Source organism: Protomyctophum parallelum (genome assembly GCF_964188405.1).
Source record: "Protomyctophum parallelum genome assembly, chromosome: 10".
NCBI lineage: Eukaryota > Metazoa > Chordata > Actinopteri > Myctophiformes > Myctophidae > Protomyctophum > Protomyctophum parallelum.
The window spans coordinates 28,264,764-28,281,286 of NC_139704.1; the positions used below are offsets into that span (position 1 = coordinate 28,264,764).

A 16,523-nucleotide genomic window follows, 5' to 3' on the forward strand; every position below is an offset into this window, starting at 1 on the left:
TGCAGATGTTTTTGTTGAGCAATGACCGAAACATCGACATGTCTTGACTGGCTATGTGTGGGAGATGATGAATTAAATTTGTGATCTGCATTGTAGCCCCTCTCGACCCATAGTTTCAGAAACCAGGCGAAAGTCTTATATCCCTCTCTTTTTTTACCGACATCCCTCCATGTGGCACTCTATTGTCCATGAAGGGTCAGCCACAGAATGGGATTTGTGCAGGGATTCAGTGCTGTCTGAAGAGCACTTCAACGTCCAAGGCATGCAGGACTTGAACTTGGTCTTCCAGTGAGAGGCCTGTACTATATGCTACCAATTTATGTCACATTCGATTAACGGAAGCTTTCTTCGTCCTGTAATTGCAGGCAGCCCTTCCAGTCTGCCCTGTAGCGAAGCAGCCATGGCGGGGGACACACGGACAGAGATTGAGATAGGACTGGAGCTCCGACGACTGGGCGATCAATTCAACAACGTTCTAATGCATCGGGTGAGTAATCAAGGTGGATGGGGGAGGAGGAGATTTTTATTCGATACACAATCAAATCTGGAGTTTTAAATTAACATTGAGGACTTTACTGCGTATCGTCCTCAGACTCACTATATGAGGCTGAACAGCTCATTAAAGTGTCAATTCACCACATGACGCTGCTGTTGTAGGGGGCTGCACATGTGTTTCCCCCACACTGATGAGTTCAACGTGGTATCACAGCCATTCAGCATCCAGACACAGTTTATCAACAGGTTGTTCGCCCAATCGACCATAGGTCGATTCTACAAATGCCTTATAAATCACCAGTTCTCACACTTTCAAGATTAAAAAAGTGTACAAGCTCGCAGCGCGGGACAAAGTGATATGCTGTGAGCTTGTACATCAACTATTTTTGAATAGCTAACGCATACATCTAAAATGAAAAGGATGCTTTCCCGTTAAAAAAAAACAAAAACAGCAGTACATATCTCTGTATTTACTTGATGTTTTGTTGTATCTTAGGTTTGATAAAGCAATATCTTTGGCTTGGACATTTGGAATCAGTACTTTATGCAACGGTTAACACTACATTTGGTTAGCATTGTGTAAAACCTTCAAGGAGCTGCCCAGCTGGGATTTGACATTAGCTATGCATCACTCTTTTAATCACGGTAAAGTACGCCCTGCCAGGTCTTATTGCTATAATTGCTTGCATCATTAGACTGAGCTGGTATAGCCTGAAGGTGTATCACTTGATTCATGGCACCGGGCAGAGCGGAGGAAGAGAGACAGAAAGAGAGAGAGAAAGAGGGTTAATGTAGACAATGTGTTGACAGGTGTGTGTGTGTGTGTGTGTGTGTGTGTGTGTGTGTGTGTGTGTGTGTGTGTGTGTGTGTGTGTGTTAAAAGCCACGTGTGCTAGTTTCTATGTTTCAAAATCCAAGTGTGTGTGCATTAAGGTCAATTACCCAGTATGACTATATAGTAACAAAAACTAGTTACAAAGTTCAAGAAAGTTTGCACGTGTGTGTTTATATTGTAGAACAATGACGCAGAGAAAGAGGAACACAGAAGCTTGTTCCCTGTTCTCTTGTCAGGTGTGTGTGCACGATCGCATGTGTGTGTGTGTGTGTGTGTGTTTTCAGAGAAACATTACACAGCATTACCCTGTAATAGGAACAGCTTTTGTGTGTGTGTACCGTGTTTACTGTTGTACTAAGCTAAGTGTCTAAACTTTTAGGTTAATTTCAGTTTCAATGCTAATCCGGTTAGGTACAGTATATTATGTTAACAACACCAGTGCATTTCATTATGTTAAAACACTTGAATCCTATAAAGTTGACCGGGGTACACCAGGGCCCTATACATCGTCTGCTCCTTTTTTACTTCTACACCAAATCTCTTCAGCGAAAATAGCGGATCTACAAGCTCAGAACGTGTCACGTTGCAAAGCATTGTATTTCTGCCGAATGTTCACCCCAGTGTAGAATAGGGGCACTAGGGTTTGTATGTTTAACAGATCTGTACATCTGTGTTCAGTCAGTGGAACTTGATGTGTAAGGTAAGATCTTTATTGAGCCTGCGTGGGAAATTCAGGCGCCAAAGAAAGCAGTTTACACTAATTATGCTAATGACTTGTATACATGTCTTTAGAATCAAAACCATGGGGTGCCTTGGACGTGTATAGGTGTCTTTAGGTCCTTTTTATTGATATCAAACCATTTTATAGTATTTCTTTTTTTGCCTCTCCTTCTTCAGCGATCCTAGACCGGTTTCGAGCATGCGCACTGCCATTCACTTCCTTGTTTACGGGCCGAAAGTTCAGCTCATAACTCTAAATCTACGGCACTCTCCATGGTTTTGATTATAGCACCGATGTTCTGTGGTCATTTCTGACTTCAGCAAGCACCTTGTTGGAATATTAACGCTTCTAGAGAGACATAAGACGAGGTAGCGTGTGGTAGTAAGGGAAAATTATGCCTCCCGGTTTTGGGGGTAACGGAAGGCGGGGATTTTCAGAATAAAATCTCCCTCATCTGCATGGCATTATAGTGCCTTTACTATGAAAAATTCCCCAGCTAAAAAGTGTTAAGAACAGGTTACAGGATGGATGGATATAGCATGATAGAGACTAGAGAGACATTATGCTGGCATCTGTCAGTTTGTCTGTCAGTGATAACATGGAAATTTGTAATCTGATTTGGAGGTTAGTTGGAGGTAGGATCAGCACTTACTTACCTTACTGTTGATCTTTTTTTAATCTTTTTTTAATCAACAAGCACATAAGCTCAAAATGATATACCGTAGCATGTAGGGCAGGTGTAGCATCTCTGCATTTCTAGTTGATCTATTTCATTCTATTCACTTTGACCATTTTATGAGCATTACTGCATGAAAACCAGCAGTACCAAAGGACTCCCTGCGGACCAGGCATGGAAGCCCCTGACTGTTCTAGTGCACATTCAGCCTAAACGTCTCTGACTCATCAATGATAAACTCTTACTCCAAGATGCCATCACACTGCAGCAGCCTTGAGGGAGAGATGCAGTACGCGATCCACATGCAGTACAATATCATTCGGCAGTATCGCTTTACTTCCAGTGGGATTAGCCTATGAAAAGGGTCATAAAGAAGAGAGGCCCCTGTGTGGACACATGTAAAAATGCTAGGCCAAGTATTGCCACTCCAGCCTCAAGTACCTGTTGACATGTGAGATTTAAAGGCATGAGTTGAGATGTATGCTGGCTCCCTTCAGGGCGTCTTACAAATGGCTCACATCAGCAAACACAACTTGTGTTGTCTTTTCTCATTTTCTCTGTCTAGTCTACCACACCCTTTTTTCACCCTTCTTTGTTTCTCTATCTTTCTCTTTTTCCTCTTGTCTCGTTTGCCTCTTCTCTCTCCTTTTCTGTCAGTCTATATCCGACTTTCTGTCTCTCGCTCTCTTCTCCCCTCATTCTGATGAACGTGTGCATGAGAAAACGGTTACACGTTTAAATATTTTCACAGTGCGTGCGTGATTGTGTTTGTTTTGCTACATCTGTAAATGTGTTTGTAAGTGTGTTTGAGAGTAAGTGGACACTTGTGTGTGTGTGTGTGTGTGTGTGTGTGTGTGCATGCGTGTGAATACACAGCCCGTGACAGGCTTGATTCATTATGGCTTGGCCCTGTGGTTAGAGCTCTCAGGGAGCAAAGCACAGGGTCTAATTATCCTGCCGCCATGCACAAGCACACACACACACGCACACTTTGACGTGCACTACCCGCATACAAGCACATACACCCACATAAATACACACACACACACACACACACACACACACACACACACACACACACACACACACACACACACACACACACACACACACACACACAATGTCATGTCATGTCACTGTACACTGTAGGAGGTACAGCTCTTTGTCCTGCAGATAAAAATAACTGCAGAGCATTCTGGACCTGTGGGTGTCATTGGAGGCTGCTGCCACCTTGTTTTTGTTTGTGGTTTTTGTTTGTGGTGCTGTTTGTGGGTGAGTGAGTGAATGGGTGGGAGGGTGGGTGAATAAGTGAGTTTTTATTTTATTTCTTTTACCTGGTTTAACCAGGTGAGTTGCAGTGATATGAATGGACTGTGGAAGTACTTCACACACTCACATCTGTCCAGACCAGCCACGGCCCTTTCCCTTGATGCCTTGCCCAAGGGCATTTTGAAAGTCATTGTTGTAGAAAGAGATTCAGAATGGAAATTATCCTGTTATAATTTGCTAGCTGCCGAAGTGGCTAATAGAGTAGATTGCACTGCAGACTAATTTGTATTCACAGAAATTATATATTTTCAACTAAATCAGTTACTTATTTTTGTGGAGTGACAAAGTATTATTATAATTTTTGTGTGTGTGACACACACAGTAAAATCTGTGGTCATCTAACTCTGGGAGTGTACAAATTTAACCAAATGGACAATTTATACACTAGAGTTGGATTAACCCTGAGGGTTTTACTGTGTGAGTAGCATAGGCTTTCTGTAATGTTTTGACCAGCTGTCTGCAGAGATACAAGTAGACAGACAGACAGACAGACAGACAGACTTATTTTTACGGTGTGGCTCTGCAAGAGGCTCTAGGTGTGTGTGCACACACACTGTCTCTGCAACCACTGGGCTGCTGAACTTTGTATGCATGCTGCCAACAGGCCACAAGTCCCACTGAAGTACCCGACCGTGTACCGAAATATTTAACTTAAACTTTATAATGGAACTCAATGGGGCTCTGATCATGCTGAATCATTGACCAAAATGCTTCTGCTTTCACAGCTCATAATGTGCTTGCTTGCTTGTGCACAACAGACAACACGTGTATGCACGTGTGTTTTGATGTGTTTTGAGTGTTGAGAAACATCACGCTGTGTGTTCACATGCGGTTCACACGTGTGTGTGTGTGTGTGTGTGTGTGTGTGTGTGTGTGTGTGTGTGTGTGTGTGTGTGTGTGTGCTATTTTAAGAGATTGCATAGTAAGTTGTGGCGATGGCAATGAAACACATGACCCAGTGAATGCTGACTGAATGTCAACTGTTTTCACAAGGTTAGAGGAAGAGAGAGAGAGAGAGAGTGACTGACAGAGAGACAGGCAGAGGGAGGGAGAGAGAGAGAGAGGTGGTGGGGGGGAGAAAGGATCGGAGAGAGTTGAGAAATGGAAAAAGGCAACATATGAGCAAGACAATGATTGTGATGATGAAAAGAGAGGGAGTCAAAAGAGATGAATGGGAAGAGAGCAGAGACGAGGGACATGATGATGATTATGATGAAAGGAGAGATGGAGACAGTGTAGTAGAGAGATGACTCCTTAAGGTGACTAATTAGCAACTATGACTGTCTGTCTGGCTGACTGTCTTAAGTGTGTGTGTGTGTGTGTGTGTGTGTGTGTGTGTGTGTGTGTGTGTGTGTGTGTGTGTGTGTGTGTGTGTGTGTGTGTGTGTGTGTGTGTGTGTGTGAAATTGTTTCTCAGTAAGACCATTGTGTTGTAACTTAATCTAAATCAGTGGTTTACATGGGTTTTTTATGTGTAGTGAAATTTCAATGACCATGAGGCCCACAAAACCAACTGTATAATCTGTAAAATGGATGATTGATGATGTAAATGTTACACAGTTTTGACATTCAGGGTTGGAGCTAAAGCACTTTGACCACAAGCCGAGTGGTCCTAATTGTTGTCATTGTTTTTGGCTGTCTGCAACAGCGGGCCCAGCCCTACACATGTGAATATGACTTAGTTCGTCAGTCACTCACTGATTGATCCTAATGTGTTTGATTCGTTGCCTTGGCCTGTCATCAGGTGTTATGCTGTGGTTTTAGCCACTTAGGTCCACGGTTGGAACATAAGGTTAGTCGCCATGCCAAAGTGGGACAAAGTCACAAGTCAAACTGTGTACGTTTTGCTGTACTAGTTGGCAATGCACAAGAAAACATGACATGCTGTGAAATCAGGATGGAAATCTACGTTGATTGTCACACTGTCTGATATCCTTAACACGGACATATCTGTGAACAATGAACCTGTATAAATGGTGCTTGACATTATTTTCGTATTGCTATAGGCTACTGTAATGCCCTAGTTCTATTTAACCCATTTTGGGCAGGAACACCTTTTAGTTATGCTTTAGCTATTGAAAAATAGAAGATCTACAAGCTCATAGCTTGTAGGTCTGCTATTTTTGAAAAATCGAAGAACGACTGATGCATAGCAATTTCCGAAAACTGTCAGGATGTAGAAGACATTTTTAGAATCTGATCTCAGGTCAAAATGGATTAAAGTAATAGACGTCCATCCTTTACACCACTGTGGTACCATAGGTTTTCATCTTGTCTTGTTTTCGGTTGGTTGCCATTCAAATTCGGATATGTAAAGATTGTATTTCACCATCCCAAACTGCAACATGTCTGCTTTTTGAGTTAATAAAATATCTAATCTTGTGGCTGTAGGGATCTGCTTTTAACTCCTTTTTGGGCAGGGAAAGTGAAACCCTGCCAACAACTGAGCTGTTCTTGAATAAAGCACTTAAACCCCAGTTTGCTCCAATTTAGCTGCTTAGTGGCCCAAACTAGCACACTATGCACTGCGCCTGTGCGTTGGGTCAATGTATGCCAGTTTGAAACAGGGTTCTAAAAGTCATTAAAAAAAAGAACTCATGCTGAGGAAAGCACTTTGTCAGATAAATAATGGCTTTTATTACTAAAGATCGCTCTTTGCCAAATTGTCAACATCGAATACCCAGCTATTGATTAATCAATCAGTGAGTTGAAGTTGTACTAATGAAATAACCTTAAGCAATCTGCCTCTCATTTTCTCTATATCTGAGTTAATTCAGCCCACAGACTTTAGATTGTCTGTCAATCAACTCATTACTGTGGTTCTTGCGGTAAACCAAGCACAGGGAAACTGTGCCAGCTTTATAAAGCCCCAAACCCTAATTTAGGAGATATATTTCACGTGGACAATGGAAGTAGTAGTTTCAAGATTTGAAAATGTACAGTAATACCTCCAGAGTTGGAGATGCATTTCCATTGAGCCACACAAGGAATGGAAACCATCTTTCTAATCCAGGCAATGTGATTGCCATTAAGAGTTTAACATTAAAACTAGTAAATAGTTAAGGATTTTACATTTGGGTTTCATATCTTACATCGCTAGGATCTTATAATTGAAAACTGCTATACATCGACTCAGTGGTAATTTACTTTTACTTTGTAGCAATGTTAATGGAAACGATTTAGTCAGTTATCCAGTAACTACTGCTGCCTAGCTGACTCCATTCGTTAACATTAGCGTCGCTGTGGTACATAAGACTACATGTGTAGTTTTCCGACTCTGTGCTCTGCCAGATTGTGGTTCAGCGAAGGGTTAATTGGTCTTCCTCTCACCTGTTTCCGCCTCAGGCGTTTGGGGTGGCTGTGGTTTCTGGCTCGTTTATCAAATTAAACCACACAGCTTTGATATTCCTCTCACACTCTTCCATATAGATCCTGTTTGTCAGAGGAGAAGCTCACCCTGAGGCAAGAGGCTTGTTGTACCCTGGCAGCATTGTTTACTCTGCCTGCCCAGTCTGCCAGTATTTCAACAGTTACATTTAAAAAACAACATATCAATCCACCATTTATAAAAGGTGAATCCTAATACTGTATTACGTTTAAATTAAAGCACTGTAGCAGTTTTTTGACATATCCACACTTCTACATCTTTTAAATGTGTCTTAAAGCAGTTAAAAACAGCAGCAAATTATATTTTTCCATAACTAATGTCCTGTACTTTGTCAGGTATACAGAACTGAAGTTATCTACCATCTAAACATGCCTCACCTCTCCTCCTCTCCACTCCTACTGAAAAGACTTTTCACCTCCCCCAACACCCACCTCCTCCACCCTTGTTTGACTCAGGAACAGGAACCAAGTTTTATGGCAGTAGCATTTCCTCAGGGATGAGGTTGAGCACACGTCGACCCAGGGGAAATGCCCCGTCGCCCCCGTTGCCCAGCCAGTGTGCTCTTATCTGTGAGAAGCTGCTGCTTAGGCCATGGAGAAAAGCCAGGCTGCCGCAGGGCCAAGAATATACCACCTGTTTGAGTCCACATCATGCCAAGAGACTAATGATTTGTGAGGAGAGGGAGCACATTTGGAGAGGGCCACAATAGACAAAGTTACTGAGCTGAGTGAGGTATGATGAGGAGGGAGAGAGGGACACAGACAGCAATTACTGAGCTGAGTTGTAGTAACATGGAGGGAGGGGGAGGAGGATGGGAGCGGTAGAGGGAGGTGGGGAAATGTGACAGAATATAATATAATATAATATTTGTATTGATTTAAAAGTACAGTGCAACCAAAATAGATTAGAAAAAAGCTTGTTTACTTGTTACTGGTCCAGTAAACATCCAAAAGACTAGAGAAACATCAGTGCAAAAAATTAGATTAATGTTCTCAGACAGGTCCACAATAGCACCAATTACTAACCTCTGGCCAAGAGCGGTGATGTAATAAAGTGTCTCAAGCCAAAACAAGACGAACACGTTGTCATTAATCTCATTCAATCATCTTACATTATTTACTTATTTATGAAGTAGCTCCTTGAATATCGTTAGCTGACCTTGATGCCTGTCTTGAAAAACAAAGGCTCCAAGAGCAGCACAATAAAATCTGGAGTGTTGATTTAAAATCTGTAGTGGAGTATGCACGCACGCACGCACACACAAACCTGGACAGAGGAAACTGAGAGAAGAGGGATGTGTGTCAGTATGTTATGAACAACACTTACCGGCTTCCTTTGTTTGTACATGCAAAGTCTGTGCGTGTGTGCATGCACGCGTGCGTGGCATGTGTGTGCACGCATATTACTGCAAGGCTCTGAAGGGCCTAATCCTAGAAGGTCTCTCTGTCTGTAAAGCTGAAATCTCGCAAACACATGTTCCGATCAAATTGATCAATTGAAGTTTTTAAGAACTTCAATTTTATACCTGAAGTCAGTGGAGTGACCTTCACTTGGACTGAATCTTTGTCTAAATATTGAGATGACTGACGTCATACAGTAGATTACTGACATTGTAGACTGACCACATGACATTCGACACATGACCTGTCTTGTTATGAGGGTTTCAAGATGAAGTTTGGGGATATATGTGCCATGTACTATAAGTTGTATAAGTGCCTGTTTTCTTGTTTCTCCTCTCGTCTCACATAGACACAGGGAGACCAGCCTCCACCGCGCCAGGAGCCCACCCTCCTGCTATGCATGGGGATACTGCTTCTTCTCATCACGCGACTATTATACTCGCAGGGGATTACGGACAACAACCTGGACCAATCACAAGCCTAGCCTTTGGCAAAAACCCAGCAGACGTAGCGTCACTCCTCTGTAAATACATGTAAATATGCTCCTGTATATTATTGGAACGCTGTTTGCTTGTCACTACCTGCAGACCTATCACATTTTCATCTTAACGACGCTTTTTCATGCAGAACTTCAATTTGACCGTCCTTCCTCCATGTTCCTGACTCCAACAGGAAACATAATTTTGGCAATGTTTTTTTATTTTATTTTTTAATCTCCAGTACAGTTATGAACAAATAACTGTTAATAATGGATTAATTGAGATCTACAACAACACGTCTTGTGTTTTTTCCTGTGTTGATTCTGAGCCCAAAGGAAACCACCAAAGAAAGGAGCGGAGTGGAACGGTCCTTTCCGGTCCGCTCTGCTCTTGTGCAGGGATGATGATGTCATCTAATGATGACATACTTGGAGGAGGGTGAAGTTCATGAATTGTGCCTTGTACAAAGTTTTTCTTTTTCTTACAACTTTACAACTTTTCCCCCTTATGTATACATATTGTTTACTTATTATTTGTTTTTTTACATTTTATTTATATGTAGTTTGTTTGTAAGTTTCTGTATCCCGATAAGTCAGTATGTGTTTCCAACAGAGTGAGTAATGGGGCAGATCAAAGGTTAACGTTAACATGTTTCAAGTGGTCCACAAAGTAAGCATACTGTAGTTGGCCTTCTTCTCTGGGAACCCAGACTCATGAGAACAAGTCACATTATTTTACTTGACGACCAAAAAGCGACAGGCCCTCAAACCACAGTTTAAGAAACCTTCGAGCCCACATGACGTCCCACATCTTCTGGTCTGCGTTATGTCTCATTCCTGCAATACACCAAGGGGACTGGGATTGGTTAAGGTCATAGGTCATTGTCAATAGTTTCACTTCAACGTTGAGCACCCTTTAAATTAAAACATTCTGAAGAACAAATTTCGGTGACCGTTCCAAAATGTTTTGACTGTTATTATTATTATTATGATTGTTATTTAAGTTTTTTCCCTGACCCTAAATGACCCCAAAGGGCTTACACTCAACACCACCTAAAAGAAACAGCTGCAAAACAAGAAAGCAAACAGCTGTGTTCAATGATGAATCAGTGGTTTAGAATTAGAAACCACATGCACCGTTGCTGGCCCAGGATCAAATCCGGCCAATGGCTTCCCTCCTCTTCCTCCCCTATTCTGCCTGCCTTTCAGCTTTCCTACGGTCTAGCTCGATAGAGAAAATGTGTGTCATTCCTAAATCCACCTTAAAAGATTTTACTGCCTTGGTTAAGGTTTGATTCAATTTCAGCCTGACAGCTCTTGGCCCAATTACACCACTCAATAACTCCAACCCTTCCACAATGATGAAATACCTCTGTGTGCTACTGAAAACACCAGGGCCAAGATCCAATGGTACAAGAATGCACATGCGTTATTCCTGCCAGTAAAAGTCAAACACCAGTAAAAGGGTTTTTTTAGATCATACTCTAACTCGCTCTAATTAGCTAAATAGGCAATGTATTATCTCATAGGTTGCGTAAGGGAACTGTTAACACTGATTTATATTTGCTGCTGCAACATGTCCCGCAGTGAAAATAGCAGATCTAACACATTGTGCTGCAACATTGTTGTAAGCTTGTAGATCAGCTGTTGTTGGTGTGTGCAACTAAGCAAAAGTCAGATGTTAAAGTCCAGGAACTATCCAATGAATTCCAGTTATGTTTTCATGTTTTAAGTTACTGAATAGAGTTCAAATAGAATCTATGTAACCATTAATAACAATGGGAGGCTTAAACTCATTGGTATTTTCAGTATTATAAGCAACCTGTTGGCCATTGACAAGTAGGAAACCTAGAGTAAAGCAATAGGAAAACCCCAAAACAATTAAATGATTGGTATGAGTACGCAACTGGTTTACTGTTGACATTTGTGCACTTTCCCAAATAAGTAAAACAAACTAGCTTTATTTTCGTATATTATATAGCCTATTTATTTTTCTTTCTTTTTCGGATAATGAGGTACATTATCAAATTGTACTGTAGGCTACTATAGGCTACAAGCCTGTTCCTTAGCATTATCAACTGTAGTTTCCAATTTGTAATGCAAATTGGCAGAGTTTGTGTTGTTGACAAGGTCTTGTTATCCTTTTATTACCACCATGACTGTGTCCCAGCCAAGTCTGCTCACTGCTGCCAGATCATTAAACAATCATAGTTTCTTTTTTTTAACAACCAAGCCCTGAGAGCCCTGTAGGGAAACGTAATTGGAACACTAAACACTGGCTAAATCAGCTAGCAGCATATAGGATACATTTTTTAATTTGAAAACATATTGAATTGAATTTGTTCAAGCCTATTGTTTACAAATATTCAGATTGGCACTATAACTAACTATTGGGCCCAACATATTTTCTAACTACCTGGCACCCAAATCAATTTAGGTGCAACCATAGAATAAGCTAGGCCTACAGGTACAAGATTACTAGCATTAAGCGTTATACTTTGGTGTATACATTAAGCATTACAAGTCAACAATAGTAAGGAGTCATTGCTTGAGCAGAGACTTTTCTGACAGCAGAGTTTGCATTCATTTAGAAATGTCAATAAAACAATATGGCATTTCAAGGACATTTTATTAAACATACATTTGTACTTTCATTTAATACAATTTTGAGTCTTTGTTATTTGTACAATTGTTTTATTTTCTTTGGAAGATGAAGCTAATAAGGAAGTTCAAATAACCTGATGTAGGAACCACTTTATGTTTCCTTGAAATGTAAACAAATCAAGGACCCTATGTATATCTATGCTTCAACAACTGTAATGAGACATTAGCCATGGTTATATAAAACAAAATCACACGCGGGGATGATGTATGTTGTTGTCATACATCATCTCATTCCGGCCAATCACAATTTGCATCCTCAACTTTGTTTTAAATGTGTGTGGTTACGCAATGTTAGTGTTTGCACAAACCCTCAAAGCTGGACATAGGAGGGGCTAGCGCCCCTCAAAAAGAAATAAAAGGAAGCTTCTTTGAAAATGACAGAGCTGTTAAACTCATCTTGGGAACAGTACTGCGCTAACCCTAATAAATGATTATGTAATGTTGTCAATGGCCGACTAGGAGTGAGATTAAGTGGAGAACTAAAACCAAAATATTTAAATTGTGGCATGCTTTATGCTATCAAGGCAAACATCAACCTCTAAATAAAATCAGTGAAAAAGCCATACTTTACTCTTTCCATCCTGTTGTTTTGAACAAAGGTTGCAATTCCAGAGTGGAGAACAAAAATAAAAGTGATTTTTCCATGCCTTAGTTGCAATAGCTGGCATATACATTTTTGTCACAAATGGCCCTGCAACCGAAACCCTGCTACTCAAGGAATTAAAACCACTAATTCTGTCTGGATGTGCCATAGATAACCACTGAGCCATATAGGATCTCAAGTAAAAATGAAAGATAAAAGTGATATAATTTCGCCAAAGAGATTTGTAAAAGAGTATTGTTGGTGATATTTTAAATTGTGTGTATTGAGAATACCAATCAAAATCATCTAGATTTGTCAAAACGTTATTTCAAACGATTACCAAACCTTGGTGTGTACAATAATGGTTTGGGATTTTGATTCTTAAACCTGTAACCACAATCCAGTCAACTAGTCTATATACAGTATGAATTTATGTTTTATGTTGTAAAATAGATGATTAACTGTATGCTCTCCCTGGGAGCATTGAAGCAATGCATATTTGCTGGATAGATTGCTCCCATATAGACTGTTTGATAACAATGAAAATGAAATGCTGTAATAACAGTTGATGTTGGTATTGTAATGGTAGCAATGTACAATGTGTATTATCATTTCAAATATCAATACCGTTTATTTCCGCTGTTGTGTCAAATGAAACCTTGAACCTCATTTCAAAGTGCTGTATTTTAGCTGTAAAGACAGAAGGACAGAGCACAGGAAACTGAAAGACATCTTCCGAAACTGCTATGGAGAACTGGCAATGTGCTTAGTCACAGCCAGGGAGGTTTTGGCATTACAGATATACTGAGAAATAACAATGATTCCCTCATAATTCCATGTCATTATATATAGGTTAAAATCTGGACTGTTAATTGTGTAAAATGATTGTTTAGCCTGCCAGCGTTAAATGAACGCTGTGGATATTCACACATTCATATTCAACACATTTTCATCTCTGGGAGCTGGCCAGTACAACTGCAGTCTTCTACTGTTGGTGTTGCTTATACGACTCCTCATCGTCATTTCTGATGGAGATTTTTTCAGTATATTAAATTGCTTGTTGTGTAATTTGGTTGATACAACCTGTTTATTATTGAAAAGTATTCATTGCGATTGACAGACTATGGTTGGTGCCCCCACTACTCAGTTGTAATTTACCATATTCCCACTGCATCCATTTTGCTCATACTTCAATACATTTTGATTGATTGATTGAAATATTTAATAACAGTTTGCAGAATTACAGTACAATTCAAGCACAACTCAATACAAAGACTGTTAACTGTGAGTGGACGACCCAATAAAGCATTACACTTGTTTACAAGAGGGTCCACCTTGGACAATTCATCAAAACATTGAGCTCTTACAGTATACAGTAAGCGCAGTTATAGAGTATCAAGGGCATAATGGCTGTCATCATGAATATGGACAATTGAGGCTGCCTTAACTGAACTGTCTCTTGATCATTCCATGTGTCATTTCACCAGGGTATTACAGCATGTGCCAAATTCTATATCATGTGTTGGAAAAGGTTAAAAGAGTTAAATGTCATACTGTTCGCTTGCTTGAGGAAAAAAGGTTTCCCTTCACAATAGAACTATATGATAAATAGCAATTTAAATGCATTTGTTGAATAAATAATGGCATAGCAATGTTTCCTTTGTCATATTGTTAAACACCAGTAATCAGCTCTTGAAAGACTTTTTTCTTTTATGTTTTCTGACATAGGTACAGTCTACCTTCACTAAGTCTATTTATTTGCCTTTGGCCAGCTGATGGAAACATGCCTAATTTGAATTTGTATTTTATTTTATTTCAATACTGACATGTCCTTGATACGGTAGTTGAATGGAAACTTAGAGAGTGTGATTCATTAATTCTCCAAGTGTTGTGGAAGAGCAACTCGCCTATCCGATACTATCAGGAGGTGATGTCATGTAGACTATAGAGGCTCCATTCAGCTCCTCTCTCCTTGACAGTGTTACAATATATTTCCCCTTTTTCTACAAGCAAGGTCTAGAGGACAAATGGAAAGTAGTTTGGTTTAGAGGTGAGGATTGCAAGGAGCAACAATAAATACCAACATGAACTTGGGACACTCAGGTATATGGTCTTGGTTCTGTGCAAAACATAACCCACCTTTTGTGCTGTACAGGTGGAGACATTTTTTATTCATATTCATGGCTAAAATAGCATCATACAGTGGAGTACTGCACATAAACAGCACCCATGGCTAAAAGACCATACAGTCGAGCTGCATTCTGGACAACTGTTGTATTGCTCTTTGTGGGGGGGAAATAATACTGTACCCGAAATTCATCTGTTGGAGGCCATTTTGTACTACGCGGAGAGAAGCAGAAACTAATCTCAAATGACCCAGTGTGTTTGTAGCAGAACTATGTTCAATATTTGTCATTGTTTTTTATTTGTTGTCTCTTTTTTATTCTGCACTGAAAGTATTGTGATTATTGTGTAAATACTGTAGACAAATTAATAAAAGCTTTTTTTCACCTTTTCAAATAAGAGAGATTAATTTCTTCACTGACTGCAGGTGTATGTACTAATAAGTAACATGTAATTGGGTGCATTCATACATGTATATAATATTTACTTCAGTATACAGAGAAAATTCACAGCCAACATTTTAAAACAATATAACCTATGACAGAAATATACACAAACACTTCAGTTTATGGCAGGTTAGTAAATAATTAAATTTAATAATCTGCATCTGCATGCCTTGACCTCACAGTATATGTATCATTGTTTCTCAACCTTTTTTGGGTCCAGTGTCCACTATCCAATATCCAGGTCCCCCGCACACACAATTACAAAAATAAGCTTTATTTTATTGTGTATTGTATTGCGTATAATTTAGGTAATCTCTAATCAATATTATTATGTAATTATTAGCCTACTTCTCAGTGAGAGAAAGAAAATCATGTCAGTATCATATCAGTATGAAGGTCTTTGGTCAGTGGTCAGTATCATGGTTATAGTCATGATACTGACCACTGTCATGGTCAGAATCATGTCAGTGTCATGTCAGTATCAAGGTCAGTATAATGTCAGTATCACGGTCAGTATAATGTCAGTATCATGGTCAGTGTCATGTCAGTATCATGGTCAGTATAATGTCAGTATCATGGTCAGTATAATGTCAGTATAATGTCAGTATCATGGTCAGTATAATGTCAGTATCATGGTCAGTGTCATGTCAGTATCATGGTCAGTATAATGTCAGTATCATGGTCAGTATAATGTCAGTATCATGGTCAGTATCATGGTCAGTAGTAGTAGTATGATACTATCATGGCCAATGATAGTATCATTGGCCATGATACTGTCAGTATCATGTCAGTATCATGGTCAGTATAATGTCAGTATCATGGTCAGTAGTAGTAATATGATACTATCATGGCCAATGATAGTATCATTGGCCATGATACTGTCAGTATCATGTCAGTATCATGGTCAGTATAATGTCAGTATCATGGTCAGTAGTAGTAATATGATACTATCATGGCCAATGATAGTATCATTGGCCATGATACTGTCAGTATCATGGTAGTATCATGGTCAGTATAATGTCAGTATCATGGTCAGTAGTAGTAATATGATACTATCATGGCCAATGATAGTATCATTGGCCATGATACTGTCAGTATCATGGTAGTATCATGGTCAGTAGTAGTAATATAATAATGAATTGCATTTTTATGGCGCTTTTCTATGCACTACGTGCCTACTCTAAGCGCTTACAATGGTTCATTCATCCATACATTGGGAGGTGAAGCGACGAACAGTCGACGCCAGCGTCCTCACTTCCCACCCCCAATCCAACCCTTAATGCTGAGTGTCAAGCAGGGAGGCACTGGGTCCCATTTTTATAGTCTTTGGTATGACCCGGCCGGGGATCGAACCCCGACCTCCCAGTTTCAGGGCGGACACTCTAA

At 40.0% G+C, this 16,523-nt stretch overlaps 1 protein-coding gene across 1 annotated transcript in view; it reads left to right on the top strand.

The window, feature by feature from the left end:
- Positions 1–15,081, top strand: part of bcl2l11 (BCL2 like 11) — a 22,898-nt gene extending 7,817 nt beyond the window's left edge. Inside the window, exons 3-4 of the mRNA XM_083775190.1 lie at positions 366–487; positions 9,192–15,081. Coding sequence (XP_083631316.1) covers positions 366–487; positions 9,192–9,326 — 257 coding nt within the window. The 3' untranslated portion in view covers positions 9,327–15,081. The remainder of the gene's footprint in view (positions 1–365; positions 488–9,191) is intronic.
- Positions 15,082–16,523: the final 1,442 nt, after the last annotated feature.